This window comes from Poromitra crassiceps (assembly GCF_964638095.1).
Source record: "Poromitra crassiceps genome assembly, chromosome: 23".
Lineage (NCBI taxonomy): Eukaryota > Metazoa > Chordata > Actinopteri > Beryciformes > Melamphaidae > Poromitra > Poromitra crassiceps.
In genome coordinates, this window is record NC_139639.1 from 2,654,297 (window position 1) to 2,667,855 (window position 13,559).

Below are 13,559 nucleotides of genomic sequence, written 5' to 3' on the forward strand. Positions count from 1 at the left end.
GTCTGGGAGCCGGGAGCAGGGAGGTGAAGGTCAGAAAGGTTCTGTACATTGATTGGTAATAAGACTTGTTGGGTATTTCTTTCTGCAAAGCGATCAGTACCTTGGGGCCCAGTCCTGTTCACCTGCCAGACAGCATGACTCATCTCCACTGGTCTCTGCCTACTGGTCTCTATCGTGTGTTAAGGAGTGCTTAGCGCAGGTCACGGCCAGGCACAACCTCTCTCCTCTTGTCTCGCACAAAGCCAGCGGCTATAGCGTCACTGCTGACCAAGTTCACTAGGCGGTTGGATCAAGAGGATGAGAAGGAGCAGAAGCTTAAAACACTGTCTTGCTCTCACACAAATACACAGCCACCCGACTGTGGAGCTGCACAATAGACCCTTCTCACGGGGGCCATTTTGTGTCGAAAAGGCAGGGTTAACACAGGTGCAAGCAAAACACTAATGAGGGTTTCAAACTTCCATGATTGGAATGTGTAAACCCTCATTAGTGTTTCGCTCGCACCTGGGTTTATTCTGCCTTTTCGACACAAAATGGCCCCCGTGAAAAGGGTCTATTAATCGAATCGATATCGAACTCACAATATGGCCAAGTGCAAATATTGAAATTGTAGGAGGCAGGAACAGCTGCAATTTGAATCAGGTGAAATGTGTCATCATTAGCATAGCATTAAATGAAGCGTTGTTGTGCTACAGAGATGCCCGGCCTGCAAATCAGAGCATCCAGACGTGAGGGAACAACATGCTTGTTTGGTACAGAGTACAGACCGCAGCAAAAATCACATCGTGATTTGTAGATATTTCTTTTCAGTGAAAGTGAAATGCAAAAATTACCATTCTCACTCAAATCGTATCGCATATTGAAATCGCAATATTTATCAAGAGAATCACAATGTTGTTGTTGTTTTTTTGCATATCGTGCTGCCCTACCTGACTGCAGCATAATGTTTCTCAAGTCTCTGATGGACACATTGTATTCTGTAATCTTTCAATCAACTGATATGCATTTAGCAAAGGATGAAAGGTAATTGAGTAGAAATTAACTATTTGCTGTGCATGGAGTACAAATCGGACTTCTGCAATTACTGGTTTCACAAAGTTACTGAGATTATTGTGACGAGGGAGGGGCTTGACTGACTCACCATGTAGTATCCAGGAAGCAGTTTCTGCAGAAACTCCGCCTCCTTGTGATCGACAGTTTTGATGATGAACTCGTCATCACGGGTCACATAGAATATGGAGCCGCTTGCCCCCGGATTTGACAACTCAATCAATGGCTCGTTACATAGAGAATACTGGACACAGAAACACAGAACAACACATATTAACAACTAAACCAGTTTAGTATCAGCAGCAAAAGGGACATTACAATCAAAAACAACCATTTTTGATGATGCCTGCACTACAGAGCAATAAATGATTTAGCCATGTCCATTTATGATGTATGTATGAGTATGCCAAGTGCACATCTCTAGTGTTGGATTAGTAACATAGTACTTATAGTTCTTACAGCTAGTCAGAATGCACACACACACGCACGCACGCACTCGCACGCACGCACGCGCACGCACACACACACACACACACACACACACACACACACACACACACACAAACACACACACACACATGCAAGTCTCAAGTCTTTAGTCACACAAGTCCAAGTCAAGTCTCAAGTCTCTTATGGATGAGTGATCTATCATCTGCTGGATGCCATCCGGTCTGCTTAGAACACTGCAGAGCTAAAACTAAGGGATTCAAAGCATGTCCTCACTCCTTTATTAGCATATCAGTATTAATGAGTTGACATTAGTAGTAGTAGACATTTCCTTAATGTTAATGCACAAAAAAATGAATAATAAAAATCAAGATTGTTCACAAGTCCCAAATCTCAAGTCCAAGTCAAGACTGAAGTCTTTGAGGTCAAGTCTCAAGTCAAGTCTCAAGTCACTGTGTGTGTGACTTAAGTGTGACTCACACCTCACACACACACACACACACACACACACACACACACACACACACACACACACACACACACACACACACACACACACACACACATTTAAATGATTTATTTATGTCCACATAGATACAGAGTACAAAGGACATAAACACTAGTAATGCAATCAGATGTTGGGAGTTGGTCAGATACAAGAGTGCCTAATTGGCGACCACAATAATGCATACAAAGAAGATATAATACCGCACAGGGTGATGACAAAGGCAGATTGACATACAGTTATACTGTAATACAAGATAAGGGACAGCATCCAATTTCAAGGGTACAAAAAGCAGCGCCTTCTCCATATTGAGCGACTGCCAATAATAGCAGATACTGAACAATACCTTGCTAACTGTTTGGCCCTTCTCTTAGGTAGACCAGCCATCTGAAGGCCTCTTACAACCAGCTTATGGACATGACCCAGGCTACCAAATATGAAAACTATAAGTTTACACCTGTAGCCCAGCTGTGAAATGGTCTGCTCCAGCTGTTGATATTTTAGCATCTTGGTTATAAAGGCCTCCTCTAGGCTGTGGTCAAAGGTACAGCCAACCTCAAGAACAAACACCTCTCTGAGATTTTCATTCACGACAACAACATCAGGAGTGTTAGCTGGAATATTAGAGAACACATCAGAGTCGTCACTACACAGACTGAACATGCTCGGCTTCACGGTGGAATGCTTATAGAGTGAAATAGAAGATCTAAAAATAGAGGAGATATCTTTTGATATCAAATCCACTATTCTATCGTGCCTACATATGTAAAGCCCTTTGTATGCATGGCAACCATTTAAGATGTGAGACATGGTTTCAGTAATCTGTTCATGACCATGATGTATACAGTGAGGAGCATGACTGTTCGGAAGCCAGATGGAAAGATTGAGCTTGGTTGGTAAGGCCTGTAGTCTTGCTTTTATAGTAAAGATAACAATGCTCTCATCTATAGCTAGGTTTTTAAATACTGCATGAGACACAGAGTGATCTGCTACAGGAAGACATGCGAGCTTTCCTTGGAGTTTCAACTCAGTCCAGTGTTGTCGCTGTCTCTGCTGTTGCGCCCTCAAGAGGTGACCTCGGGCATTTGTTAGTGGAAGCTGGTGTTCTGTTCCACAGATGTTTACGGTCGCTCTCACAGTGATGCCGGGATCAGATATAATCTCCTCCGAGACATTCACTGCCTCTGAGTTGGATCCCACCCACTCCAGTGTGACTTTGGCCCAGCCACATAGATCGTTTAAGTCAGGCCAATCAGACCACACACCAAAGCCAGGGGAGCCACTGTCCAGCTTTCCGCTGGGTTTTCTCCTGAAACCCAGAAAACTAGGATCCGACCCACGTGCCAGGGGGACCTTGCGCCTTTTTAGGTCCAGGAACAGGGAACCTCTTGCGAGCTCCCTGACATATTGGTCGTCACTGTTGAGCATATTCAAAAGATGGCTGAGCCTCGTAGCAACATAGGTCCATTCAAAGTTCGGAACCCCCAGACCACCCTCCTGTTTACTATGAAAAATGATATCACGTGTAGTGTGCGTATTTAGTCCAGTCCACTGTCTTACCAAACGTACGGTTTTATCATTCAGAACACGCAAAGATTTGCATGGAATATGTACGTTGGAAAATAGGTGTTGAACTTTGGCCAGTGCTACTTGTCTAACTGCTTCCAATTTAATGATGAGTGGCAGGGGCGATGCATCAATCAAATCGAGTCTGATGGAAAACTCAGAAATGACCTCATCGACTTGCTCTTTCCATTCCCCTGCCACATTGAATTTGTGCCCCAGGTAGGTATAGGTCTCATGTCGTGAGTAAACTCTTAGTGGCTTATTGTTAATCATGAATTCAGGTAATTTGTCTGATTTGGAATGATACCAGCGGTTTCCCCCGCTCCGCCTTTCATAGAAAACTGCACATTTGGAATCTTTAACCTCCAGTCCTGACCACTCTAAGAAGGAATCAGTTCTGGAAAGCATGTTGTTGATAACCGCCTCCTGACGGGAGGATATTAATACATCGTCTGCATACCCCTGAACGGGGTTAGGGGAGATAACACTGGGGGGGGCGCAGTTACAAAGCAATTTTAACCATTGATTAATTGCCAACACAAAGTTAACAGCACTCCATGGGCAGCCAGTCTTGATGCCTACTTGGAGAGGAATTGGATCTGTGAGCTGTTTCCCACAAATTACTTGCAAAAAAGAACCAGAATAAACATCTTTAACAATGTCAATATAAACCTGAGGCAGGTGTATTTCCTCAAGAGATCTAATCATGACATTATGTGCTAAAGTTCCGAATGCATCACGAAAATCCAAAAAAACAGTATAGAATTTACTGGATTCATGTTTAAAATCATCAATTCCAGTTTTGAGACAAAACACATGTTCATTCATACCTTGCCTATTGATGTAGGCCTTTTGCTTGGGAGACAAGATGTTTTCATCCACAAGCCAAGGCAGAATTCGGGCAAGAATGCATTTCATAAACACCTTAAAGATGGTTGGCAAGAGGGAAATGTCTCTCCAGGTTGATGGATTGTCCGGGATATTGTCCTTTTTGGGGATTCTATGGATGAGAGCTCCCTTCCAAGAATCAGGAACTCGTTTATTCTCCAAGCAGGTATTAAAAATGGAAGTTAGTGTACATGACTGTGTGGCCTTGAGAGCTTCATATGAAACCCCGTCCATGCCACTTGATTTGTTATTAGGTAGCTCGCGCAACACAGACTCCACTTCAGCCTGGGTAAAGTGCGCAGTGTCTGGGAGACAGGCCGGTGGCTCCGTATGCGGCACGGGCTCATGCCAGGGGGGTGGTGGGAGTGGGTCGTCAATTGACGCTTGCCCTCGGCACTTTTGCTGGTAATATAGCTGAACCTGCTCGCAGTTATTGGGGCAGGGAGGGGGATTTGGGTACTCGCTGTTGTTCAGTATAATTTGAATGGCTTGAGATCGCTTATACTGCCAGAGATAAGTCAGCTTGCTCCTGCTCACCTTCCTCCGCTGTTCGGGTCTCGCTGTCAGAGAAGGCTGCACTGTCTCACGGAGGAAACGCAATTGCACACACACACACACACACACACACACACACACACACACACACACAGCTCTCTGACTGAGCCTGTCTGCTGCATCACTTGAAGTTTAAAAAAGGAAGCTTTAGTCCGCTAATCTCCATCTGGCACAGGTAGAATGTGAGCGTCAACGTGTGACTGGATGTCCATGTGTGTGTGTGTGTGTGTGTGTGTGTGTGCACGTGTGTGTGTGTGTGTGTATGTGTGCGTGCGTGCGTGCGTGCGTGTGTGTGTGTGTGTATGTGCATGCTGTGTCTTTGTCTGTGTGAGTGTGTGTGTATATTACTAGGGGTTGAGATGGTCATGATCCGCACTCGCGGGAGTGCGCATAAGCCGGCTAATTGTTTTTTAACATGCAGGCCAACCGGCTAGGAGCTGGTTATAATCCGCATTCCACTACATGTTAAGAAGTGGCTTATGTGTGTGGGTGTATAATGCTGATCCTGATGTGGCAGGGGACCAAGTTTTCCTTGATAACCCCACAGGATGATCAGTCAGAGGGAACTTCATCCCTTCATACAAACCTATATTTATCCCATGTATTACTATGTATTGCTCAGCATATATGTATTACTATCATCATATAGTATCTGCTCAGTATCTGCTACACTACTATAGCATCAAATGAACAATAACAACCAAATGAAAGAGAAAAAAAAGTGTTCAATTGTTTCGCACGGTTTACGGGCCCCAGAATGCAAAGCGGCGTTAGTTGTCGTGGTAACCCTAATGTAAGACAGCTCTCAGCAGCAGCAGACTGGTCGATCTTTCTGTCAATCAAGTGTCAGGCCCATTGGGAGGATGGACAAAAGTGTGGAGTGGGGGTGGAAATCGATTGTGATCTACCAGCTCGGCCTTTGTGATCTACCGGTAGATTGCGATCGACAGATTGGCCACCCCTGCTCTAGCTCTATTCAGCGATTAATAGCTCAATATGCTAGCTGTTTTTGAATCGGAAGGCATTATGGGCTCTATCGTTGCAGCGGCGCAGTTTCTAGGCCGAGCGCCAGCCGCAGCGCAAAGCAGTGGGCGTTGAAAGGCGCACTTGATATCTTGGTATCGGCGCTAAACTCAGCCTCAACCATTATAACCACGCCTTTTAAGCGTAAAATTATGCATTGTCCGCTCATTGGAGAATTGCAGGGAAGAGACACACGCTTGCCTTTTAAGCTCCAATTCCTGGACAAATCCGGTAAAACCAGACAAAGCCAAGGGCTCCGCCGCCCCCCCCTCCCTTCATCCGGTCTGTCTATCTCCATATATAGGCTATTATTCCATATTATTATGCTTCTCAAACCAATCTAACTGCAGTTAAAATACTGCAAGCATGTAAATACGCTACACTATACTGCCCTACAAATCATAACCGCAGTAACTACGCCAACACTGAAACTGAGAAAAATGGCTTTAAAGTTTTTTGACTGTCCAGCCAAATGAGATATAGGTTGAAAAGTGGCAATGCGCTTATTAAATATGTATACGTTAAAGTATTTTTTGGGGGCAAAACAATTATCAATTACCTGACCTATGACCCCAGAAATGCAGATATGGCACTCTGTCTGTGTATTACCTTAAACAGATGTGTAGATAGTACAAGGGAAAAGCGCAGTAACTACAATCTAATGTGCTTCTCCTGTCTTGTTTTTCATGAGACAATTGTAATCGGTTTTGATTTCGATACCACATATTGTTTACATGTTTAAAACATTTAAATGGATGAGTAACAGATAAATTCAGGGAATCCTGAAGTCAGTTGATGTAATCTTCACCACTCGTGTTGCTTTTTGGTCATCATTCTGAATTAATGAGCACAGTTGTTTTATTATCTTAATTTAGAACAGGTTTTCTGAATTTTTTGAATTTGATAATTCATACAAGAACATATACAGTATTACATAGCATATTACAATTATTTTGATTAAAATGAATTACAGACTGAGTCTGAATGCTGATAATTTATGCAGCAATTAAAAGGATTGTCCTGATGAGCTAGGTAGTGATACCAAACAATTATCACTATCTACAGCCAGATTAACACTTCCCAGTGAATAACACAATTCCCTTCTTTATTGGATGATCTCTTATGGATGATTAGCTAGGAATACAGCATTTACGATTTTAAAGACACTGAAGACTCATTCATTAACAATTTGGACAGCTGTCAGTACACCTCACAGTGTAGTTACTGCGTTTATCTCTGTTTAAGTCCAGCTGAAGCTCTGTGAAAGCAAATCAAACTGCAGTAAGTGTAGTTACTGCAGTTTTGTCTGGTTTTTGGTTGGATTTTGTAGTTACTGCAACTTTTATACTCTGTTTTCTCAAATATAGAGCAAGACTGAACTTAGAAAATTTGTCACATGATAAAACAGATATCTAAAAGTTCAATTTCAATAATAACTCAATTTTGACCAAAATTGTAGTTACTGCGGTTTTGATTTGGAGGGCAGTATAGCAAGACCAAAGTGAAAATAATTTCTAAATGCATCTGATAGAAAAAAATATTGCCTATGGCTGGATGTCATGAGATTAGATGAAAGTTTGGCCAGAATGATATCGTTTTATCTCTCCTCCCCCACTGCACGATGCAACATCCTCTGAATGACACCTATCACTTTTACTGGATCTGATAACTTAATTCTATTTAATTTACAGGATTTTATTATTGAGTAATAGTATTTTATTTGGCCTATATATGCGTCCCCCCCACCCCCTGCCCACAGGCTCTGACAAATATGTTCATTCTCAATAAAATCTTCAGTAATCAATCAGAGGGGCTTTAAAAGCCAGATTGGCAGCAGCTGGCGCAGTGTGATCAATATGGCAGACCAAAACCGATCCACTAAATTCACAGCTGAGGAGAAGATGGTGCTGGCGAATCAGGTGATATATCTGTCCACCATTCATTTTGAATAGCTACAAAACAACTCTTTACTTAAGTTGTTTATTCATCTATCCATTCAGGTTCAAATGTACCATCGCGCACTGTTTGGGGAGGAGAATTACCCCGCCGACGCCCCGCGCCCAGTCCTGGACCGCCTGAGTGAGCCGCCCCAGGTGGCCGTCTATGCGCTGCGCTTGTTCAGCACCTCGGACAGCTCCGCTGCCACAGACGGGGGAAACATTTGGAAATAATTATAACTTTCTATGCTTTGCACACAGAAAAAATAAATACAACAGACAATTCTGTAATGAATAGCTGTAATGAAGAGTGGGGTTTGAAGAAGCGCTACACAACAGTTTATCCAGTTTCTCTCTCTCTTTCTTTCTCTCTCCCTTTCTCTCACATTAAACGATATACATGCCTATAATGTAAATTATCTGAATGAAATAATAATACATATTAATTAGGAATATTAGTAATATTAGTAGCCTAGCTAATTTCGGGGGGGGGGGGGGGGTAATAAAACGTAGAGCTATATTACACATAAATGGGGATTATTATGATAGCCTAAACTAAATTTATGAAACTGCATTACAGCTTCACCCAAAGCCTGAGAAGGGTTGCAATCTTATATTCTATTGTATTCTAAAGTATTTTTTTCTATATATTGTATTCTCCATTCACTTTCCTGTCCCCGGTGCACAGAATCCTGCTTTAGGCCTGCTTTTCAAAAGCGCAAAGCGCTAAAAGTAGGCCAGGTCGGAAGATGGCTGGAAGATAGTAGTACGCCGGTATTTAGCGCCGACACGCCCACTTCGGCGCATTCAGGGACTCCGCCACGCCCATTCGGCCTAAAGCGCATTTGGCAGCCTAAAGCCTATTGCTATTTTCCCGAAACAGGCGCAAGGCACGTTTTTTTGCGGTTAAGGCCCGTAATAGCGCCGATGCCCTGTGGGAGAATAGGGCCCTTATGTGTCATTGTGTAAAACAAAGTCCTTTCACTGCTGGTGCTGTAACAAAAATCAAAATGCTCACATAGTATCAACACATCATGGGTCATCAGAGAAGAGCGAAATGTATCAAGATATATATCTCACCAGATAGTCATCCGGTCGGATCCCAAAAAGCTCTCTGAAGTAGCGGAAGGCAACAGGGGCGTAGGTCTTAAACCTGAAGTCTGGGTAGTGGTGAGCTGGTGTGAGGTTACTGCCCTCACTGCAAGGAGCAAGGCGGGGTCAAGAGCAGGAGTCAGAACAGAGGGAGAAGAGATGATATCAGATGCTTCCTGCACACCAGGCATCTCCACACATGATGTTAGATGCTTCCTGCACACCAGGCATCTCCACACATGCATTCATTCACACAAACACACCTGGGGAAGAAGATGCTTTCCACCACGTAGAAGTCCTGCATCAGCACGTCTCGCTCAGGCTTGGAGCTGAGGTTGCCAATGGTGTATCCAATACCCAGCTGGATGGCCCCTTTCAAGGCAGAGGACGCGGTCTAGAGGAGGCAAGCAGAGAAAAGGACAACTGTGAGGCCAAGCAAACCTACAATGCATATATATTATTATTATTATTATTATATATATAAAGAAACAAACAATGGATTCGAGGAGAGAAAATATGAGATGTGGGGGAGATGCGTGGCCCAACAACAAATGAGAAAAAGAGACCTCCAAGGGGAAGGAAAAAGAGATGGGGATGAATGGGTCTCAGGAAGGGAGAAAGGGAGAAAAATGAGGGAGTGATGGAGAGAGAGAGAGAGACAGAGAGAGGGAGAGAGAGAGAGAGGGAGAGAGAGAGAGAGAGACAGAGGGAGGGCAGGCAGTAGAAGGAAAAGCCTACCTTCTTGTACGTTGTCTCTCCAGAGGCGTCCACTCTCCTGTGGCCGATCTTCTTGTCATGGGCTGTGCCCCCTCCGAATGGGGATGGCATCTAGCCAGAGAGGGAGGGGGGGGGAAAGCATATATATGTGTGTGATATATGTGTGTGTTGTCCATTACAAGGATATATTATGGAAATATTCTGTACAGGCAAACCTATATATTTTTGTCCACCGGCCAAATGGCTAGTGAATGTTCACATTTGACCAGCCACTCAATAGATTGCTTTTTTTTTTTCTTTCTTTTTGCTGGTGAGTGGAGCAAATCTAACAGCCACTTGCATATTTTACCAGCAGTTGGCTGGTGGCTGCATGGTGCTAATTGTGGACCTTGCGCACACACACACACACACACACACACACACACACACACACCCACACACACACACACACACACACACACACCGCACACACACACACACACACACACACACACACACACACACACACACACACACACACACACACACACACACACACACACACACACACACACACACACACACACACACAAAGAGGAAGAGATAGTGGTGGAGAAAGAGAGAGAGAGAGGTGTGAAGAAGTCTCTCACCTCTGTTATCTGAGCCCTCTTGGCTGGATCTGTGGAGACAGCCACAGAAAGAAGAGGAGACACATGACAAAACAGACCGGTTGAGAGTCATCATCAGCACATCATTTAGTGGGACGTAGCAATTTGCAAGTATGATCTAGCAAGGAATGTCATCTTGGTGGGCATTAAGCACACAGGTGTGAGATGGTCGAGTATGAAAGAGGTCTGCATAGCCACAGACTACTGTCCTCAACGGCAGGTGAACTGATAGAAGCATCTCTTATCATCTGATAGATGTATTGAGGTGAAAACGATCCCTAATTACAGATGGCATACCCTGATTTGTTCTGCAGGTGCCCTGATGTGCCAGTCCTACTTCATGGACCCACAATCTGTGGTTCTTCAGATGATTCGAGTCAGAGGAAACCTCCATAGATAACACGAAGGACTATCAAACACCAGGGGCGTCATGCAAACCAAAATTCTGAGGGGGCGACATTCGGTGGCGACCAAAGGTCCCCGGCTAAAAAATGTCAGTGGCGACCGAAGGTCTGAATAGATCTGCAATGATTCAATCAGTCTGCCCAGATAAAGTGTGCTGAATCCACTCATGATTGAATCAGTCCATTTAGCTATTTCTAAAATGTTGGCCATTTGAAGCCAGATTTAGAGGAAGATCTCATTTTAAATTATCATTTTTTTATTAGAGTTTAGAGGGATTAGAGTGTTGTGATATCATTATTCGGTTTTAACCATCAATATTTTTGCTCCTTTTCTCATTAGGTATATGTATTTAGAGATAAACATTCGGCAGCGACCACAGGTCCCCAGCAGAAAAGTTTTGGTGGCGACCTAAGGTCTGAATAGATCTGCAATGATTCAATCAGTCTGCCCAGATAAAGTGTGCTGAATCCACTCATGATTGATTGATTTATCTATCAATCGTCCATTTAGCTATTTCTAAACTGTTGATTATAATATCTCATTTTAAATTATCATTGGGATTAGAGTGTTGTGATATCATGATTAAGTTTTAACCATCAATATTTTGCTCCTTTTCTCATTACGGTAAATACTGTATATTTATTTAGAGATTTCGGTGATTGTGCTTTTATGGTTATTAGCTTAGTCACTTCCACACTAGCTTCTACACTGCTGCCACTTTTCTTGAAATAGCTCAATCTTGCTTCACCCAAAATGTTATTCACATAAAAAGACTACCGTATATCCACACTGCAAATTATTAAAAAAAAACTGCATCTTGACCTGGAGACATCAAATGGATTTACCTGTGATAGTGGTGGTAAAAACAGCTCACTGCCATAACAGCTCTGGCTAACATTACAATGCTAACTTTAGCTGCATGGTAGTACAAATATAGCCAACTAACTTGCTATGCAAACTATACCTATAATAACTAACAGCATGAATTTTACTTCCCCCTTCTTTTCTTTGTTTCAAAAAATCTGAGGGGGCAACTGCCCCCTCAGTTTCAATGGGCATGACGCTTCTGTCAAACACCACCGTCTTCATAGTCCATATAGCACAAACAATTCAAGTTTGAAATAGGTTTGATCTATTATTTCAAGGGATACCTCGCAAGGAAACCAGCACACTGACAAACTAAAACCAACTATATATGTTGTTATAAAGGCATGACAGATGTATGAAATATACAATCATGTATATTGAATTCATCGCTCAACTACAAAGGATGTAAAACTTACTACATACAGATTTATCCTAAACTAAAAACCATCTCTTTCCACATCCAGCAACTTTATTTATCCACGCATGATAACTTCATCAAGTTCATCCCAACTAGCTTGGAGGTTCACTCACCAGCAGAAGGCTTCAGTGTCTGCAGGTTTACGATTTTTTTTTTTAATCCAGCAAGAGATAAGAAATAAGCAAAAGTATCGGGAGAAACCAAAAGCTGAGAATCTGCAATCCCAGACCTGCTGTGAGGTGCAGCCCGTGATTTCTATTCCTGGAGCAAGCCAGATTTGTTTGCGTTACAAGGTGACACTCTATTGGATTGACAACTTCCGCCCTAATCTGTCTGAGCTGCCATTGGCTGAGGTCTCAAGACAATCAGCAGCAGCCAATCAAAGGTGAGGATTAGGAGGCACCACTGACACTAAGGAGGCTTCTGGACTGTGCCTGTGCGTGTCTGACTGTGTGTATAAATGAGAATGAGGAGAGAGCGTTAAGGAAGGTGAAGTGGATGGAGAAGGTGAGGGTTGGAGAGAGGCAGAAGAAGCAAACCCTACAAGTCACAATATGCTCAACAACTACTGATCTTATACTGTCTACTCATCTCCAGGTCATCTGAGGGTGAGGAGCAGGGATGATGTATTTTTAAGCCAACACAGATGTTGCTGTTGTGAAGCACAGCAGAAAGCACTTCACACAGTAGTAGGGCTGTGAATCTTCACTGGCCTCACGATTCGATTCGATTCGATTCGATTACGATTCAGAGGGCTACGATTCGATTCGATTACGATTATCGATGCATCTCGATGCATCTTCAATCGATCCATCACTTTTTTTTCCCAATACATGATTTATCTTTTCTCACTTTATTTTTTCTCACTGTGTGGCTACTTTTAAAATAAAAGTGCATTTGGAATTGCATTGTATTATGATCCAAATCAACAACTGCATGTACTTCCATTATATTTTATTCGATTATTATTTTTTTTTTTTATAATCGATTTTTGACATTTGTGAATCGATGCAGAATCGTGCACGTCCGCATCGCGATGCATCTTATAATCGATTATGTTTGACACCCCTACACAGTAGTAGTACTCTGATGACACCCCTACACAGTAGTAGTACTCTGATACATTATAGAGTTCCTCTGTCATGCATATTGTAGCACAGTGACCAAAAACCTATTTCAGTGTTTTTCAGAGACCCCCTTATCCTGCGGTTTTAACTCTTGCACGTACGACTTAACTGAATCTGTTGTGCAATACTAGAGGTACTTGAGGACTAAAACCCCTTAAGAAACACGGACTCACTATTTGATGTCATAACATTGTAATATTGAGTTGAATTGAATAGGCAAATGGTAGCAGTTTTTCTTAAGTGAACCCAGATGACTGGTTCCATATCATTATTTGTTCATTCTGACAATTGAAAATAGAACAAAACTGGAATTTT

At 42.8% G+C, this 13,559-nt stretch overlaps 1 protein-coding gene across 1 annotated transcript in view; it reads right to left on the reverse strand.

Moving 5' to 3' along the window:
- LOC310797350 (phosphatidylinositol 4-phosphate 5-kinase type-1 gamma-like) overlaps window positions 1–9,891 on the reverse strand; it is a gene marked incomplete at both ends in the record, with an annotated part of 30,705 nt that extends 20,814 nt beyond the window's left edge. The window contains 4 exons of the mRNA XM_083659721.1: window positions 1,142–1,294; window positions 9,052–9,169; window positions 9,327–9,457; window positions 9,802–9,891. Coding sequence (XP_083515847.1) covers window positions 1,142–1,294; window positions 9,052–9,169; window positions 9,327–9,457; window positions 9,802–9,891 — 492 coding nt within the window. The remainder of the gene's footprint in view (window positions 1–1,141; window positions 1,295–9,051; window positions 9,170–9,326; window positions 9,458–9,801) is intronic.
- Window positions 9,892–13,559: the final 3,668 nt, after the last annotated feature.